Source organism: Corvus cornix, chromosome 5 (genome assembly GCF_000738735.6).
Source record: "Corvus cornix cornix isolate S_Up_H32 chromosome 5, ASM73873v5, whole genome shotgun sequence".
Classification (NCBI taxonomy): Eukaryota; Metazoa; Chordata; class Aves; order Passeriformes; family Corvidae; genus Corvus; species Corvus cornix.
Window position 1 is genome coordinate 31,472,595 of NC_046335.1, and position 20,598 is coordinate 31,493,192.

Below are 20,598 nucleotides of genomic sequence, written 5' to 3' on the forward strand. Positions count from 1 at the left end.
CATCCTCATCATTAAGGCCCTGACTGCTCTGGGGTGCATTTGTTTCTCATTTTTACTAGATACTGCATCTCAACATAAAAACAACCTTTCATCAATTAGACCTTAATAAATTTAGTATGATCCTACAGAAAACTGTTTTACTTAACAAAACTTTTTTGTCAGAACTGGCCGCAGCAGCACAGACCCACAGCAGTGTTGGTAGCTGTCACTGCCATCAGCTTCAGCTGAACCACAGTTCCAGAGGTACCACTGATTTTCAAAAGGCCAGGATTTCACCCAATATATGTGTACACTTGCAAGAAACATACTGTCAGGAAAAATTAAATTTTGTGGCTTTGGAATTTGGAAACAAATTTAAGCTGCCATAATATAAACAAGTTTACTCTTGCAACCTGATAATAATGAAATGTTTGCAAATTTGAGTGATGATTATAATAACATTTTCCATGTTATTATTATTTCCACAAATAAGAGCTTAATAATTTAACACGCAACACAAATATCATTGCTCTTAGTTCACAAGCAGATTTCCTGATCATGCTCATTTTCCATCTCAGCTTTCTAAATTTTTTTTCTGGTGTTAATCATTCTATTTTAACTTTGAAATGCTAAAAACCAGAAGGCGGATATGTTGCAAGGAATTGTTCATGATCATTCCCATCCTTACCTTCACACCCACCCTATCCCTTCCCCCCCCCAAAAAAGTTTAGGGCTGACTTGGCTGTAGAACATGCAGTCACAAACATATCCTATACCGAAGAAAACTAAAAGATAGACACTTTTCAGAAAATACATTTAGTAGCATATGTTCTCTTTTTGAAGTGACCAGATAGTTTTCTTGTTGATGGATAGAAAAAAAAATGTACAGCTTGTTAATTGAAAGGAATTTCTGCCTTTTATTGTGTTGAAATCTATAAAAGTATGGCTTTTTATTTTTCTTCTCCTTCCCTTTGCCTATGTCAATTTACTGTTACTTCAGGTCAGGCTGCTAAAATAGGAGTAGTGTCTACAAAATGCCTGATAAAAAGTTTAATTTACGGGGAAATTACTGAGAAGTTCAGGGAGCTGCAGAGGCAGTGTGAGCACTCTTCCTTTGCTAGGGCTCTGTGAGTTAAGTAGAATAGGACAGATATGTCACAGAAACGGGAATTTGCTGGCTGATTCCCTGGGCTCATGTACCGCAGCCAGCAGATGGTGCATGGCACGGCAGGAGCCAAACAGATCCTGCATGATGAATGTCAAGTGAAAATGGTTTTAGTATCTGAAAGGGGTGTCTTAGGAGCAGCTGGTTTTTGCTGGCCACTTAATAGATTTTTCTTTCTGTACATCCCCTGATTCCTAAAAGTAATAAACTCATATTAAGTACTCTAATTTCTCTAACAATATTCCCTCTCCTTGTTAATCCATCTTATCAGAAAGCTATATTGGAGTCACTTAGCAACATCTATAAAAAGAGTGGAAAACACAGAAAAGCAAAATAGGAATTTTTAATGAGTGGCTGTGTTTCTGTACTTACTGTTCTGCTTATCAATTAAATACTATGCAAGCCCTACGGGGATATAGTCAAGCTTTTATGGATAAGAAGAGGGCTGTATCTACATTAAAAGAGAACAAAAGGGTAAAATAAAGAAATGCATTCAACATTTCAAAATCACAGAAATTATTTTTTTCTGCCTGGCAGGGAGTTTATGAAGTAAGGAGGCCACACTTTTTTTCCTTTCCTTGCATGCTTTCAATTTTGTGCCAATATTTAAGGGGGTTTTTTTGTTAGTTATTGTTTGGTTTTCTATTGTTTTCCTTTTTCCTGAGGAGTGGAAGAGAATAAGTGTACAATGTAAATTTCAGGCCTATTACACCCTGCATAGGAGAACAGTAGAAATCCCACTTAAACACACGGGGGCACCAGTAGCTCATCTTGAGCAGTTTATAGCACTTCATAATTGGAAATGTGAAGTCTCATTTTCCTTTTGCAAATATCATTGCCTACCATAAATTCAATACAACAGAAAGCTTCCTGTGTGGTTTTTTTTGTTTGTGTTTGATTTAGTTGTTTTTATTTCTTGAAACCACTTCCAATGAAATGATTGTTGGTAAAGATGCTGGCATGACAGCCCAGAGTCTGAAGTTTTCAGTCTGCAGAGGAGGCAGAATGCTGTCAACCTCAGTGACGACATTAAACAATGTCTCTTAAATTGTGATCGTTTGTAGGTATAAGAAAAAATAAAAAATAGATGCCTCTTAGGGAGCCTTTTGATTCTCCTGCAGAGACTCCTCATAGCTATTGGAAACAGGCTGGAGTTTAGTTGATTATTTTGAAAGGAAATAAGCACATGCTTATTGTTTAAGAAAAATGTAGTTACTGTTTGTCAGGTTGAGATGATAAAACTCAAGAGAGTGTGGAACATTATGCAAATATGTCTACTAACAACTGGTAATTAATGGTTTGTCAGCACAGACTCTGTACAAATAACAGTCTAAATGAAACCTACTGTCCATAAAATTATGCAGATTACGCATGTTAATAGTGTCTATTTTGTTTACATTTTACTAATAAGAAAACAAAAGGTTTTCTTATTAGTAAATAAGTGTATTACTTTGCTGTCTGTTCTGTATCATGCCTGCAAGACAGGTACTTGTTTCCTACAAGAACAGAAAAACCTTTGTATTAGAAAGTTGCAAAAACTTTTGCTGATGAATTCTCTCAGTGAAACCAGTGCAGAAATGACCTTTGCACTCATTCACTTTCGGGCTAATGTGTGCTATGCTTATACCCCCAATATATTTGGGCTTCCTTGGGTGACTAGAGGTAATACCCATGTGGCTGTTGTGCTGTAGCTGGGGGTCAGCGAGCAGGGCAGCGCGGTGGCCGCGCCCCCTTTGCTGCAGTCGATGCGCTGCGCGCCAGCAGCCGCGGGGGCGGAGCGCGGGGCCGGCCGCACCCGGCCGAGCTGCGGCACATCCCGCAGCCAGCGGGGCGAGTGGGGCTGCTTCGTGCCATCAGCTCACTGCAAAGAGTCCACACCACCGCCTGGGACTTGGCTTATCGTACCTGTTCTACAGAGAAAGTCCTGCTGCAGTTAAAGCATAAAGTGCATTCACACTGCGACTGTTCTGCCGAAGCGCGCATGACTTTAACCAAACACTGCTATGGGCCTGACGTGTAACAAACTCAAATCCCAACCTCACTCCACTAGGCTCTGCTTCCAGGTTTTGTTTGTTGTTGTGGTTTTGGGTTTGGTGGTTTTTTTCCAAATTATCTAAATAGCCCAGAAAATATGATTTCAAAATTTAATATGGGTGTCTCAAATTTTTAAGATAAAAAGGAAGTGGCAAACCTACAGTTTTTCATACATTAATATGTAAATATCTGGATTTGTATAGATTTGAATAAAAATACCTATTTTCTTTGCATTTTATTCCACAAATTGTAGTTATTAAGTGTAACCAGAATTTGAGTATCAGGCAGTGATGCATGTCATAAGAGAGGTGCCTTAGAATGCTAATTTCTGAATTTAAAAGCTAATGACAGTGACGAATGACAGCAGTGGCTTACAGTGGATTTTCTTTGTCTGAGTGATATGGCACAGGTCTATGAAGAAATTGCACATAAAATGTTTATACCTCTAACTCCACAAACAGGAAAATGATGAGGTGGTGTGCCTTTATTTTTATTAAGGAAAAGTCTTTGAAAATTTGGCCTGTAATATCTTTGATTCCATATGAATTTATAAGCCATGACCAACAGTGAATAAGAAAGCCAAGCTGGTGTTTGTGCTGCTGTATGGAGGTCATACCAGGTTACCTCAATGTGTTTCACAACTTTCCCTCTTGAGAAGCAAGGGCAGGATCCAGCAAAGTTGGTAGGTGTTACCACTATGAGCTCTGCCAGGACTGAACTTTGGGAACTGCCCTTTCTCAATGCCCCAGAGCTGTGGGAGGGGTGCAGGCACTGCTCCTGTGTTCTCAGCGTGGCTGGGAACATGCAGGGGAAATTCTTAAATCTAGTGTGCTTGTCAGAGAAGTCAGTCAATGGAGAACACAAGAAGAAAAGAGTATTAATCCCTGTTTCTCTCTAGATCTCTGTTATTTGCATGTGGATCTGACTGAGGAACCTATTTAGATTTGAGGCTTTGAAACCTTTTCTTGAAACATCCTCCTCTCGTGATTGCAGAAGGGTGTGCAGGCATCACAAAGCTCTGCTGAGGAACCAAGAAAATAAAGTGACTCCAACTCTTAAAACCTCCTACTAACTACTGTTATGTGGTACAGACTACTGCTGCTATTCATAAAGTCATCTTTAAAAGGTGCCACCAAAGGAGAAAGAGTCCCATCTCAAGCAGCTTTCGGGAAAGAAAGATGGCAGGTCTGTAGGGATTTAGAATTAAGTAGATTGTCATGTATCTAAAGATAATTAATCTATTAGAGTGGGATTTGTAGCCACAATTATTTTTTTGTACATGTTAGTAGAGGGAAAAATCTGGTAGGAGCAGTAAGAAACCTGAAGAGGAGAGGGAGTATGATAGCTTCTGTATTGTCTGATGCTTTATAGTAACTGTATTTTCTAATATTGGCAGATGGTATAGAGAAATTTAATACAAATCTGTAAAATTCCATCTAACCTTGGAATATGATCCCAAAGTATTTAAAAAAATCTATCAGTGAAGATTGGCCAAATTATTATGAGCTCTTGTTTTCAAAGATTTTTTTTCCCTGCTTATCTCTCATGAGGAACCTGAGGGGAGACCTCATTGCAGTTACAACTTCTTCATGAGGGGAAGAAGAGGGGCAGGCACTGATTTTTCCTCTGCGGTGAGCAGTGACAGGGCCCACGGGAATGGCCTTAGGTTGTCAACAGGTTGGATATTAGGGAAAGGTTCTTCACCCAGAGGGTGTTTGGGCACTGAACAGGCTCCCCAGGGACATGGTCACAGCATCGGCCTGACAGAGTTCAAGAAGCATTTGGACAATGCCCTCAGGCACAGGGTGTAATTCTTGGGGTGTCCTGTGCAGATCCAGGAGTTGGACTTGATCCCTGTAGGTCCCTTCCCACGCTGCATATTCTGTGATTCTGTGAGCATGTTATGATTTTTACCTTTCTGCACTGGTTCTCAAAATCAGCTGCATTTCCCATGCTCCCACCTGAACTTTAAATTAAATTGCAGTAAGAAAATACTTTAAAGTTTATTTGGTTCCATGAAGAGATATTTCAGAAATCTAGACAAAGAAGAGACTCTTACTCTTCTTGATTTTGGCGTTGTGCCAGGAGATAGGATCTCTGGCACTCTCCAAAGGTTTCCAGAGCTTTTTTCTCCGTGCTTGTCATGGTGTGTGTGCTCAGCAGTGCTCTCAGCTGCAGGGATGAATGAGAAGAAGAATGTTGTCAGCTGAAGAAGCTGGTTCCTCCCCTTGGGATGCTTCAGTACATCAAGTTGGCTGAGTCCCTTTTGCAGCACCAAAGAGCAGCATTGGGCCTGGTCTCACCCTCTAGGGCTCTTCATCTCCCCACTCTGTTGCATCCTTGTTGTGTGCCAATGCTTTTATCCAAGTGCACAAGAAGCCTCATCTTGATGGGCAGTTTTGCATGGAAGAGCCTCTGCTTTTGGAGTTCTGAGGTATTACTGGCTCACCAAGGTGGAGGCCAGAGCCTTGTAGCTCCGCACTGGGAATGATCACAAGGAGGTCGTTTGGGGCAGTTGGGAAATCTGCCTGGTAGCAGCTGTCAGACAGGCATGGGAAGGTTTTAAACCTGCTGGAGAACCAGCTGGGACCTTGAGCCATATGCATGGAAAATGGAATTGGATGAATATGAATGGGGAAATGAACACGAAAATTTTCTGGAAGTTCAGTGGAGCGCTAGAGACAAAACCTGGATGTTCTGGATGTTTCTGGTCCATCCAGGCTTCACATTATAGGAGTGAAAGGAGTATTTTTCTATGAATGTGTTGACACTGATGGAGCATTTGGACTTCTCATGCAGCTGGTGTCAATGCCAGTGAAAAAAGTGTTCCAGTCTTTTGTTGGCACATTTACATTTATAGGATAGAAATAGTGTCCCATCCCTCATGGGATAAAGGAGGTCATTATTTTCCTTTAGTTGCCCTCCTTCCCACAGCCACATGCTGCACACGTGTTCAGTAGTGAGGCTTTGCTGTGGCAGTGACAGGAGGGTGCTCTTTGCTGGCTTTGGGTTTCTTTTTCACTCTGGTGTGTGGTGGCCGCAAGGCAGAGTGGCAGAGGAGCCCATGGCTCTGTGCTGCACGACGCACTGCCTGTGTAAAAAGGGTGAGCTTATCCATATGGTGAAGTGCAAAAGCCCCTGTTCAGCTGAAGGACAAGTTAAGAGAGGACTGTTCAACCAAGGCAGGCATAAGAGATTGCTTTTTTTTGCTTTGTCAGCAAGTGGGCTGCTGGATTTTTTTATTGTGTATACAATTTGAATAATAATGACATATAAGCTACTGTTATAAATTTATTGAGAGAGGCATGGACATTACTTTGGTCCTAACCATTTCACATTAAAAGCCTTTCATATCTTAAATATTTGTACTGTTTGTAATTAAAATATGGGATAAAATTGAATTATTTGCTGAAAGCAAGGTCAGTAATTGTATGATGTGTGTGCTTAAGGCTTTAGAAAAATTTATCCCTCTGCACAGAGAAAGAAAATGAGTCTTTATAGCTTTAAGAAACTTTGTGTCATTAAAGAGAAGACAAGCTGACTCTGGAATCTGGGATGCCTGAGCATGTATAGCTGTAGTGTTTTTGGGTTTCCCGAGGCATGCTCTTGAATGGTTAAGGAAGTTGGCTAGGTTTGCATTTTTCCATTCTTTGTTCTCCTATGCCTTTTCTTCTTCCCTATTCTCTTATTTAGTGGCTTCTGTGGAATAGACAAAATGTGATAATTTATAAGTCTTTCAGTTCCTCTCACTTCCCGTGCTTAATCAATCTCAGCAACCAGGACTCTCTAGGATGAAGCTAGTTGAAGAGGAACAAAGCAAATGGCATTGGGGCAGTAAACCCTTTAGAAGTGTTAGAAAGGGTAAGGAAAATGTAAATGCATTTTTTGCATTCGGGATTTTTTGAGAGCTTACATGGTGGAGAGTCCTGCAGATAATAAAGGAAAAGCATAAGTAAGTTAGTGGATGGTGTCTCAGTTTAACACATAAGAGCACTGGGAAGCATTCTGTCAAACCTGCCTTTGATTAGGGAAATGTTCCTTTTGAATGTCACAATAACACAACAAATGTAGATATGGCAAGATGACTAGGGATGAAAGTGCAGGCTAGTATGGGAAGCTGTCACTGTGAAAGGAAAAAGATGCATATCTGATTCATCGAGGAGACACTGTACACAATCTTGAAGATTTTTCCCAGTGATAAGAACAAATAGTCCAGATTAACAAAAGATTTTGCAAAGTAGGAAATATGTTATTGCATCTCTGATTAGTATCTATTTGCTCTCTTGGGAACCTTGGGCAAATGGGATAAGGTATACCAGGCTTCCCTTGCAGCTCATGTTTGCTTGGAGTTTGTACAGGTCAAGATAAAGAGATTCCATTTTTGCTCAGGGGGAAGATTCCCCTGTGAATCTGTGAGGGGCTTGGACACTGACTGAGGCATCTAGTATGACTCTCTAAGTAAAGGGCTTTAACTTGGGATTTGGGATTTATTTATTCACAACAGATACTCATGATCCTTCCTATTTTGTAACTCCTTGCTAAGATTGGCCCGACTACCACTTTTCTGAATTTGTAATTGGGGTAACTCTATCTTTACTGTGACACAGGAAATGGTTTCAATGAGACTGAAAAGCAAATTTGTCTTATTATTTCTCTTTAAATGTTCTGCAATAATATTTCACTTTTGAAAATCCATTCTCATTGACTTTCTTAAACTGACTCTTCTGGGGGACAGCACTGCCTGTTTATATTTGATATGGAGGATTGCTCCCCACAGATTAGTTCCAGCTGTGCTTTACACTACCAGTAGATGGCTAGCAGCAGCTAAAACTTCAGTGGACTAACAGCATTTCCACTGGATGTGTTTGATCAGGGAAATAGTCAATACTTGCAAGAAATTAGTTGCTCTTGGTGTTTCTTTTCCTGTTTTTTTTTTCCTCCAAGAACAGAGTGGTTATGTTGTCTGCATGGGTGGGAGACCCATACAGACAGTACTGCTCTTACAAAGAAATGAGCTGAAATGTATGCACTTCAAACTTTTAATCATTCCAAGGCTCTCTAATTGAAATGATACCAGCAGCTGATGAGCTGGTAGAATACTTTTCCAGAATTATAATAATGGTGAGAGGCATTGTTCTTTTTTTGTTTTCCACCCTGCAACAGTTCAAGACTAGTGCTAGATGACTACATATATGCATGTATTTTAAATAAAATTCAAAACTTAGGACAATACTGACCTTAGCTCAAGAGACCTAAACCTCTAGTTTATCCTGTAGGAATGTAAAATACCTAATAATAAATGCTCACAGAAATTCTGCATGTGAAAGGGAGCTGATTGTTTTGGGGTGGTTTTTTTGCTAGTATGTGGCACAGAAATCCTGTTCATATAAGTAAGGAGATAAGGGAAAAACATAGATTTATCTAGCTCATCCTTTCTCAGTACAAGGGTGCTGTCTCTACTATTCTGGATTTTTGATAGTCCAGGTTCAAATAATTTAACAATGGTGTCTCTCATAGTTCCTTTGGATAGGAAATTATGAAAAGTTTCTCAATATTTAGTTGCCTTTTCTTTTTCTTTCAGACTCTGCCTCAAGGTTCAAGAAACCAATCTTGTGCTATTTCTGTAGCTGACTGTGTATGTTTGTATCCCAATATTTTGACTTGGTAGCTGCAGTGTATTTAATCCTAATATGTTTCTTCAAACCAGTAATGTTATAATAACCAAAACTAATGCAACTAATGAGAGTTACTGTACATAATGCCCCTCCTTCATATATTCATAGCATTTCATTTTTATTATTGTAGTCTTTGCTGAGTGCACTATTTATCAGTTTATAAGGAATGAGCTTTGCTGATGCTATTAAATCACTCAAGTGTGCTAAATTATGGCACCAGAGCAGGTGCTATTGTCTGCACCTCTTTTGGAAAGAAAGGAAAAACCCTCAAATGATCCTGGACATTTATACCTAAAGGAAACAATCCTTTATATTAATATAAAAAGATTGGTTTGTACTCAGTCAAGGGAATTCTTGGCAGTCAGTTTAAACTTACATGTATATATAGCACACTGGAGCCTGCTAAGTACCTCTGTTTTCTTTATGGATGGAACTTTGGTGCCAAGAGGTCTGCACCACATGCAAGCACAGATAGGCTTCTATCTGATGGATTGTCCCATAGTGAACCACATTGTATACAGGAGGTTCAAACACGTATTGATTATGTGGTTCTGTAGTTTACAGCACAATCATAACCTGATGCTTTTAAGTACATACATGTAATCAATCTTCATGTGAAGGAACTCAGGACAAAAGAAGTATTTTATGCTGTACATTAGACATTATAGTAAATTACATTCGATTAAATGTATGTTAGACATTTTTTTAACCTCATAGCCATAACATTATTGTCATTTTTGTGTGGACTATGGACTGTAAAGGTATAATAAAGTCAGAGTGGCTAAAATGCTATTCTGGTTTTAGTATCAGGTCTTGTGGTCAGCTACAAGCAAAACCCCATATAACAGAGATACAATTTTTTTATAGGGGTAGTTTTATGTTCATTACATATCTGTAAAACTTTTCTGCAACACTGATACAGAATAAGAGACTTGTACTTAAGGGAGAGAATTACCACATTGATTAGATTTTAGTCTATTGTGTAAATAAAATGGAAATATATGTGCTTACAGACTAACTTGCTTCTAGTACTAGAATGCCAACATCCAACTGATCATTTGCAAAATTCATTTGCAAAATTTGCCTCAACTGTCACTTCTAAATGTAGAAATGAATACAAAATTTGTATTTTGTATTTGAAGGTCTTCTGTTAGCAATTTTTGCAAGTGATTATGTTAGCTTATAATGTTTGGCTGTATAAGAGATGATTTAGGCTGGTAATGTTCATTTGTAATTTGGGACAGGAGTACTTTAATGATCCTTTTGGAGCAGCTTTCATGTTCAGAGGCTTTATTCACAACTCTGGATCTATGAAAAATATATAAATTGAAAATAAGACTATTTGGTGATAATATGGTGATTTTGCTATTTACCCGACCAGTTGTGTCTGCATTCACTCTTTAACTCATATTTTCCAATTGTTCAGATGCCTTTTCCTCTCAATTCATTGTTAGTAGAATTTATATGTTGACTGTATGTTGTTATCCCTCATTATATACGGTTTAAAAAAAATATTGCTTTGCTGTCACACAACCATCTCAGCTGCTGCAGTGTGTGTGGTGGCTGGCTTTGTCAGGGAAAAAGAACATGCTCAAAACTAACTACTTATTTGTCTGAAATTCAAAAGAATAGTGTACAATAGTATTTTAAAAACTCCACAAGCAGTTGGGGTTTAGCCTGTGGTTGTATTTGGCCAGTAAGGCATGCAGAAAAGATCTGGGACAGATAATTATTAGTAGAGAGGCATAGAGACAGAGAGTGGCCTGAGCTTGGTTCCCAAATCGTTAGTGGAAGACCCTGCTTGTCAAAGGCAAGGCACCCAGCTGAGGCGTGTGGGAGAAGGCCACAGCACACCAGTTTTGGGTGCAGCTGCCCAAGAACAGCAGGCCCATCATTGTGTCCTCTGCCACTGAGTTACAAAACCTGCTGCATACTGCTGCTGTGACCCTGCAGTGATGGTGCTCTGGGTCCCACAGGGAAAAGGTAATCTTGTATGTAAAGGTGTAGAAGTCACTGACTGGGATGTTTTGTAACACGTTGACTACTGTGGAGGTGTATGTGAACAAGAATCCCCATCAACAACAGGGACTCTTCACCACTTTTCATCATTACAGCAGGAAATGCAAATCTACATTTAAGAATTGGTGTGATTTAAAAATATTTTTTCTAGGTGTACACAACCGAATTTGCTAGAATACCCTGGGTTCCCAAGGACCTTAATACCCCTTGGGACTTAATTTGTTAATATATTTCTAGGCTGTGCAGGTAGTATTTCTTTCCACAGTGTCATTAACTTTGTCTTCCTGCCACGATGCTGTCTTGCCATATCTTCTATTGTTAGTTGCTACAATGAACAGTATCAGTGAAGATGATTGTGCTTTAAATGTATCAGGTCTCATTACTGTCTCATGTTTCTTTTTCTTTGCATTTTCTTGCCTAAAACTTTCATAGTCAAGTTAAAAAACAGCCCTAAGATTAGTAATATGTGGTCGATTTTGTTTCCTGGTTTCATTTTTAATTATCTATTAAAAGTTACTGGATTTAGGTCACATGGTTATGTTTCTAAAAGAGATGCTTGAAATCTAAACTTGGATTTGTCTCTAAAACAATTATATATATATATAGATACTATATTTTAAATTGAAGTCTAGAGTACTTGCACCAGCTAAAGTACTTACACTTTTAACCTTGTAAAAAGACTGTGCATAAATTGTCTTTGCTAGGTGGTGCACACGAGGGTCTCCAGCACTTGGGTCCTTATGGCAATATCCCAAACATTGTGGCTGAGCTGACAGGAGATAACGTACCAAAGGATTTCAGTGAAGATCAAGGATATCCTGACCCTCCAAATCCCTGCCCTATTGGAAAAACAGGTAATTCAGCTGTAGCCTTTGTACCTCTGTCTTCATTGTACATCTTCCAGTCTTTCAGCACTGTACAACCCTTGATCAGCAATGGGGGTTTTTTTCATTCTCTACTCCAGGAGAAGAACTGTTGAGAAATTGGGTGTTTTAGTGTTTCAGATGAGGGTTTGGGTTTTTTTCTTAATATGTGCATCTTCTGTATTGCTATATAACTGCCAGAAAAGGTCACGTGGAAGAAATCATCTTGACCTCAGATTAGCAGATAGTGATATTTATGAAAGCATCTTGTTCCCGAGGGAGTTCATTTTTAAGCTGACCCCTGAAAAAAGTTATTCTGTACAGATGAGATTCACCCTTATTTTAGAGACTTTCATTGTGCCAAGAGGAATGAAACTGTCTGCCCTGATCTCCAACTCAGACCATGAGTCAATATTTAAGATACCTTGGCTCCAATCCATGTGTCTTTATAGCTCACTGAGGGTGCACCTATGCCAAGAAGTGGAGAACTACATGGATGTACCCCAAGGCATTACATGCAAGCTCACTCTGGCAGAGGGGCAGTGCAGCCTCAGAGAGCCAGACCAGGGCCCAGGTCTGGTGTCAGGTGTCCCTCAGCCTGCAAATGTGCAGGTAGTGAGCCCTGTGGGGGCTGTGCTGAGGGGTCACTAAAGCTGCCCTGCATGTGCATGATATACACATAACCTGAGAGAATGGATCTTTTTCCTGTTATTTGAGCCAAGGAATGACTTCCAGTACTGAAAGCAGTAGTAAAACACCCATTGGCTGCCTTGGGAACTGGAACTGGGAATGAGCACTCTATTTTTCTCTCATTTTTTATTTGTGAGCTAAGAGATCCTTTCAAAATGTTTTCTGTTTAGTCTTCTTTTATGTTATTTGGATAATGCGGAACAGTTGTCCGTATTCTTATTTAAAAATGTTCTAACTAGCTTAGAATTCATCAAAAAATAATATTTGTTATGAAAAGTTTTGTGAAGTGTTTTTGCATTTCGTTCAAAAATTTGACAAAATCTCAAATAGTCCTCTCTTACTGTTTTCTATTACAGCCCGTTTGGTGATGATGCCTGCATCTCTTGTGAAATAATGCCTCATCTTCCAATTTGTTCACTATAGCTGTTGTCTGACAAGTTGCAAATATGGGTTTAGATTTTCTCACACACACAAGCAAACACACGGACCTTCTATCTTCTGTGCTTGCCCATTAGACTTCTGTTCATGATTAGATAAATCAATTAAAAACATGGCTTCCAGGGAAATGCCTTTGAAAATCCCTTCAATTTTTCTTTCTTAGGTGAAATAAAAGTTGTTAGCTAAGCTAATACAGTCAGATCTGAACAAGAGGGAATTCGTAGGGAAGTGCAGCCTGCTCAGATAAATGGCTCTGTCATAGGTATGCTGTGAGTGAAGATAGTATCTACTAGGATTAGAGCAAAATGTTTTTCAGAGCCTTAAATGGAAATTCAAGTGGTGACTGTATTATGCATACAAATTACCAGAGGCCTTCCTCAATCAGGTCTGTGGATTTGCTTAATGGAAAACAATTTTTCCAGTCACTGTCTACATATGCACATTCCACAGTAGGAATACATAAGCCTGGAGCACTTGAGCTGAAGACTTCAGGATTAGCAGTCATAGAGGACACCCATATGTCCAGCTGCCCTTTGTGTTTTCTACCAAGAGGCACAAATGCTCTGAGGTCTACCACACTTCTGTTGTCACTTGTTTCTCTCTTGATAAAACCTTGTTCCTGCTGAGACTGAAATGATTTCTAAGTGTTTTAATAGTTTCTGAGTTACTTAGCCAGTATGAAGAGTTTTCCCCTATTTTCTATTGGCAATTTTATTTTTTCCCCATCCCAAGGAGAAAGGAGAGAAAGCTGGATCTGTTGGACTCAGAATAACCTCCTCAGGTCATTGAATCAACTCAATTTTAAGTCAAGTCTTTACTGTTTCCCACATCTAAGGGAAAAAGATAATCCATCTGCAAATTTTTTTACATGATGACACACAAGGACAGAAGGCAAAGTCCACAGGTGTGTGCTCTGGAGTGCCTGTGTTCTGGCAGATGTAGCTGTTTGAATGCCCAGTGTCATGCCCTGGCTGGTAGGATCTCCTTGGGTATGTTTAAGAGGAACTTGGACTGCAAGCTCCACATGCTGGCAAAGCAGTGAAAGCTCCAGGAGCAGACTCCATCCAAAAAGCTACTCTGGCTCAAGTTGCTGAAACTTTGTTTGAGCTAAAGATGACTTATTTTGGTAAAAAAAAAAAAGAAAAAAAAAAAGTTGATTTTTAAAAGGATATTATCTTGATGTGACACTGTCTACAAAACCATCCATTGTGGTCAAAGGAGGTTTCTGGACCAATCAGATTAGTTACAATCTACAGAAATGTCTTCATCATAAAACTTCTGCTACATAGTATTTTTATGAGATCTTATGATGCAGAAATGATTTTCAGCCAATTTGAACAAAGTAGCAAACCAGAAATGGAGCTCCAGGAAGAGCTACACAGTGAAAGAAATTCTGTCTTTGCTCACAGCACTGTTTTACCATGACCTTCAAAAGGACTGCCTTGCCAATTTTTAAAACTACCTGTGAGTGTTTAAAAAAGAAAAGAATATCCCTTTTGAATCAGAACAGGATGCAGTTCTAGGAAAAATCAAGTGCAATAATTAAAACAAAACATGAAGGAGAGGAACAGCTTGGAAAAGAAATTTCTTCGGTTTTGAAGTTTCATTAAGTTGTGAGGGTTTGTTTGTTTGTTTGTTTTAATAAATACATTCTGACAAACTCATTTCCAAAGAAAAAAAAACCTGGTATTTTCTAGTCATCCAGTTGTTTGGTTTTTTTTTTTAATTGCATGATTGCATTGAAGAAGTTTGCTGACTAATGTGGCACATATTGTGTGTTTCAAAGCTACTAAGCACTCAGTGCTTTCCTTTGCAGTTGATGATGGGTGTCTAGAAAATACCCCGGACACAGCAGAGTTCAGCAGGGAATACCAACTGCACCAACACCTTTTTGATCCAGAGCATGACTATCCCAACATGGGCAAGTGGGTGAGTACGTGCTTCTTGCTTATTTTTGTTGCATGTGGAACTGGGTATTGTCTGCTGTGTGGGATGCTATGAAACCATGAGGACAATATTGTCCTTAATGCTGGAAAAATTACCACTCTAAGGAAAATTTCTCAAAAAAGGTGAACTTGCCCCGAAAAATAGAAATAGTGCTTGTGCTTGACGAACAGCCCAGGAAAACCGAAAGTAGAAATCCTTGTTCTATTACCTGTCCCAAAGCATGATAGCTATGTATGTGCTTAATAAAAGCAAAAAACCACATTTCAAACTAGAGTGAACATGTAGCCAAAATTAGTGCAGATCTTAGGACAAGATTTCTAAACATAAAATGGCCCTAATCTCAAAGAATATCCAGGTTCAGTGACTATTCATTGTTCAGCTACTTAGATAAAAAATAGAAAGAAAACACAAATAGATGGAGTGCAGCAGCTTAAAACATCTTAAAAAAAATCAACGGTCAGACAACTTGCTTTAAGGAATCCTTTCTGCCTTAAGGATTTTGGAGGACTTGATGCTGCTTCTTCCTCTAGTCAGGTTATGCACTGTATTATATTGGAAACCTATCTGACACATCACATATAATAAACACAGTGAGCTACACTAAGGGCAAAAATCTTGCTCTGAGCATACAAGGACTTTAATAACTGCAGCTAGACTGTTTCTGCAAGCTAGAGGCTCCAACGAAAGCTCTGCCACTTAATCTTGGATTACATCAGTTAAAATGTCCAATCCCAAATCCATTTTCAGGCGCCAGGAAAACAGTAACAGTGATCATAATTTATGCTTGTAGAGCAAATAATGAAATCTCATTTTACATTGTTATAACACTTCACTTAAGATTGCACTAAACCAGTGTTCTGTAAGCATATATCGATAAATGGACATGTTTGGCAGTCTCTTCTCCTGCTGTAATTTTGAGACAATGATTCATCTTCATCATCAAACCAGTTTAAGATTTATAGTCTTAATTACTTATGTGAGTGCTAAATTTCTGGAGAGAATCATGCCAAAAATCCAAATTTTGGAAACTTGTTGCACTCTAAGTAATTACCATCAAAGGTTTTCATTTAAAAAACACCAGATGGTGAACTTTCTTATTTATGCCAGATAAGGCTGTTAGTTTTCTTATTATTCATAAGTACTTTATTTTCATAATACCATTCTGAAGACTACAAAAGCACTTCTGTAAATCTTTGGCCTATAGCAATATTTCAGAATCAAGCATACATACTGTGTTGTCATCAGCAACGTATATATTTAATAAATGATACTGAATCATTAGTGAATCCTGGACTTTTTTTGTATCTCCATCCATCACTACTAATTCAGGGAAAAAAGCTGCTCATGTATGGATTAAAACAATCTTAGGTAGTAAACAGCAATCCTATCTAGCTGCAGCTTAGCCAACCCCAGATCTTTTTAATTAGATATGAAACAGCTGGTCGTTTGCATGAGCAAATGTTCTGCCGAGATCCAGGAGAACAGCCCCAACCATCTCCTAATTACATGCTACTACATGGTAAAAATATAAATACAGTGGTATCTTTTTGTGGCTGGCTTTGTTATTTTTAATTATTTGGAAAAATAAGGTAAGTGCTCTAAAAATCAGCTGTTTGAGACCTTATAAAGGAGAGCTAAAGTAGATCAGACCTTTTAGGGCACTCACTGTTGTCTGCATTAAGTTGTAAATGACCACAGCTGGCTGTGGGCTGCCCAGCAGGTAACTGTGTGCATCCTCATCCTCCCACTGCCCCCAGCCCCTAAAATTCCCACTGTCCACAGCAGTTTGTTCCTGCTTCCCCTGTCGAAGAGCCCAGGACCAGATGCCCAGGGGCTGTGACAGCTGTGTGCTTACAGACTGTGTTTCCACCAGCTCCTGTCAGCTGTGTGGGCACTAGGCTGTCACCACCAGCTGCAGCCCTTGCAGCTGGCATGTCCTGGACCTGTGGAAGTTGGCATGTGCTCCCAGCTCATGGGGGAGCTTCTCCCCAGCCTTTTCCTACCACTGTGTGGTTGAGGAAGTGTTGCAGTTCCCAGTGACTTGTCCTTTCCAAGAACCAACATGTACTCCTTAGTGTAACCACAGAAAAACCCAAATTATATAAGCAGGTCAGAAAAAAAGGACCAGCTTGTCCTAATGGGACAGAAACAGGTTGGTTGGCTTGTTTTGGTGACAGTCATGCTTGCAAAGCTGTGGGACCTCTGCAGTATCCTGTGAACAACAGACACATTTTATAAGGGTCAAGCAAGTCTAGAAGCTGTCTCATGCAGCAAAGTGTACGGGTATGTAGATGCTAAATATTATGTGTAAATACTGCTAATATGTCTGCAGATACAAATATCTAAATCATAATAAATATATACTGGGTTAGGAGTGGGAAGTAAGAGGAAGAATTTTTCTGTCTTTGGGAAAACTCCCCCATATATCAATATGCTGACCTGTGGTAAGTCTCAGTAACAGACTCTGTTTACAGAGTGAGACCCACGGCTTATACTCTCCTCCCTTCTCCTCATATGTGGAAAACATAGAGAGGACAGTGGAAATAGCAGGACGAGTGACTTTTGGAGTTTTCTATCCATATGTACAACTACAGTTTCTAAGATTTCAGGGTTTTTTCCCCAGTTCAAACTTTTCCTTACAGGACACAGATACTTTCTGAGTGTGCCTTTCTTGCATCTTGTAAATTGGCCCTTTAGATGGTTTGAAGAAGTGTTGTTGGCATCCAGAAAGACTCGCACAAAGATAATTTACAATTTACAACCAAATCTAAAAACCACTTATATATTTTCTTGGTTGTAAGCATTTTAAGTTCCAATATTTTTCCACCCAAATCCCAACCTGCAGTCCTCTAATCCAAGTAGCCAAGGGGATGCAAAGGAAGCTCCAGGAGTGAGGGAAAAGTAGCAAATCACATGCAGCATGTCTCTACAAGAGGTGTATCTTTAACTGAAGAAACTCTGTGCCTTCATTCCTAACAACCTCTCAGTGAAGGATGAACACTTCATGGGCAAATTTTGGTGGCTGATGAGGTCAGGTTGTTACGCAGTGGAACAAATTTTCAGGATTGCTATTATCATACAAATATGTTCTTAGCTCATGCTCCATAACCATACTTGCTTTGTACTCCACATAATGCTACAGTAGTACTTAGGGTCTTAAAACATTCCCAAGCAGACTAAACAAAATATAATTTCTTTGAGCAGGAACAGTTCAATTGTAAGGAATTTTTCAGAATGACAGAAATAGTAGCTCCAGTAGTCCATGGAGTTCTTTTTATTTCAGAAGCACTCCTTTTCCTCTCATGAAAGTGTAAGGTCGAATAGTTTTTACAAAGAGAGGCTTTGGTGGTGCTTTGTTTCCCAAGGAGAATAATTCAAGCATCCTTGAGTTTCTTTAAAATGTTACATTTAGGTTTTCCTGAAGTGAGCTCGCATAAATGATTAGCCAAGAATGTCCCCCTTGGCCAGCTTCATCTCTGTTCCCTTTTGGAACAACTCAGACAAAATAACTGAGGTTGGACAAGAGATAGGCCTTGTGAATTTGAAGTTTAATGAACACAAGAAGTACAAAACATACAATTTTGGCAGATTTCATTGTAACACTTGAAAATGTTTGTTTTTTCTCATATCAAGGCTGCAGAGAAAGTTAGAAGTGTTTGGTGAATTTGTCTCGTGCTAGAATTACACTTTCTATTTATATAATCAATGTTCGGTCAGTTGTTTATAGCAGAATTAATGGCCTTGTTTATATAGTCTTCTGCTTTTATACATGTAATTCTTCTCTCCTTCCATTTTCAGGTTAGGGTTTGGTTTTGGTTTTCTTCATAACACAGAATTGAAACAAAATGTGTTGAACATGTGTGTGTTATTCCAGACTTTATTAGAATTCACTACTTATAAGAAATACAACAATATGTGGATGCACTTATGTAAACTATGGTCAGAGGGGGTTTTTGGTGTTGGTTTTTTTTTCTTTTTTCTTTTCTCATCATAACTTTCTCTTCTGCCAAGATGTTTCTGGCAGTTTTTAAAAGGTCTGCCATTAAAAATGTTATAGACCAAATGGTTTTTAGAAACTTTATAGAGGGCACTACTTAAACAAAGGAAGAGTTGGCGCTGAACTCCTTTCAGCAGAACTTTGCACTGGGAAGTGTTGATATCTGGAAGGGAATAAGCAAAGACAACAAAACAGTAGGAATGACGCCTATTTCTGTATTTAAAAGAAATTAGAAAATCCCTTGTAAAGCAAATATTTTTTGCTCCTATTCTTGTGTCACCTCAAACATATAGAAAGATATACCAGAGGCAGGACTCCTGCTACCTATCCCTCACATTCTTGTTTTTCTTTTTCCTTCTGCCTTTTCTTAAAAAAAAAAAAAAAAAAAAAAAAAAAAAAAAAATCTATCTATATATATATGTATTTATACCATGTATCACATGACGGGAACATCCAGACTGTATCAGCACATACTTGAAACACTTCCTGCCTAAACAGGGGGGATAACTTAGTGGAAAATTACTGGCTTTTAAATTATTGATAAGGCTGTGACTGCTCCTGAAGAACTGCAAATGTTAGCAGGAATATACAAATACCTATTTGTGGTTTATTTCTCCTGTAATACTACACACTCCTCTAGACTTGCTAATATTTAACAGCAAAAGCAGTATTTTAAAAGAAGAGTGTAATGGATTTGATGGCTGTGTTGGTTTTGTTTCCCTTACAGAGCAAGAGTTTACTCTTTGAGAAAATCAATGGTGGTCCAAAAAGAAGAAAGAGGGTAACTATCAGAATATTTTATAGCCCCTATATAATCTAGAGACCTAATAAAAATTAAAATTATATTCCTGAAGAGTTAGTCTAATGCATTCATATTATACTTTAGATTATGTGTTAAGTCAGGGACTCTCTGTGATAAACTACTATAGCCAGCTTCAGGACTGAACACTGGGTACAAGATTTATTTCTCTAAATAGCCTCTTACTTTCAGAAGATGCCCTTAAGTGTAGAACACTATAAAACTTCATATTATCTGTGTTTTAAAATTGATCCTATTTGCTTAAAACCATTTAAAATTATGTAAGTATCTCTAGAACAGCATTTGAAATTTCCTACTAAAAATATTAGTAAATTTAATTACCACTATTATGCATGTGAATATGGTTTTGGGTGTAAATAACACTAGAGGTGGTTCTTTAGCTGATCTACCTCGGATGAAACTCCAATCTCTGTGCCCCACTTGCTTGAAAGACAAAGATGGATGCGTTCTCATTGTTCTGCTCCTGTAACAAGGAAGGCAGTCCACACAGAGAGTTTCTGCACAGTCTGCCTCACTAATCTCTCTTTTTTGGTAGTGTCAGCCTTTCTTGTATGAAAAAAAAAAATCACTTTCACTGTGGCAGGGTCTACATCTTTAGTTTTGCTGCTGGTATATTATTTTTACAAAAAGGAAAAGTCTAGCTCTCTGCCAGAAAGTAGCTTCTCAAAATATGCAGCACCATTTATATTGTAGATGAAGTAAGTATAATTTAAAATAACATGTATAAGTGAAGATGATTTATTTATTTAACTCTCAAAATTTAAGTCTTTGCTAGAAAGGGAGAAGATGAGTTGATTTATTCCTGATTCAGACATCATTGGCAGTTGATGCTTCGACCATAAGCTAATGATCTGACCTAAGCTTAGCATCTGCCTCGTGCTTACATTTGATTTTTGAGTTTGTTAGTTGAAAAGGAAAAAAGGGCAGGCACCTGACTTTAATTTTTAAGTAAGTAGAATTTACTCTGGAAA

General features: G+C 38.6%; 1 protein-coding gene across 3 annotated transcripts in view; it reads left to right on the top strand.

Annotated features, from left to right (window-relative positions):
• Positions 1 to 20,598, top strand: part of LOC104684213 (neuroendocrine protein 7B2) — a 45,151-nt gene that overhangs the window by 18,924 nt on the left and 5,629 nt on the right. For all 3 annotated transcript variants that reach the window (XM_039551975.1, XM_019283411.2, XM_010391460.3), the window contains 3 exons: positions 11,577 to 11,726; positions 14,680 to 14,792; positions 19,535 to 19,588. In XM_039551975.1, the coding sequence (XP_039407909.1) occupies positions 11,577 to 11,726; positions 14,680 to 14,792; positions 19,535 to 19,588 (317 nt within the window). The remainder of the gene's footprint in view (positions 1 to 11,576; positions 11,727 to 14,679; positions 14,793 to 19,534; positions 19,589 to 20,598) is intronic.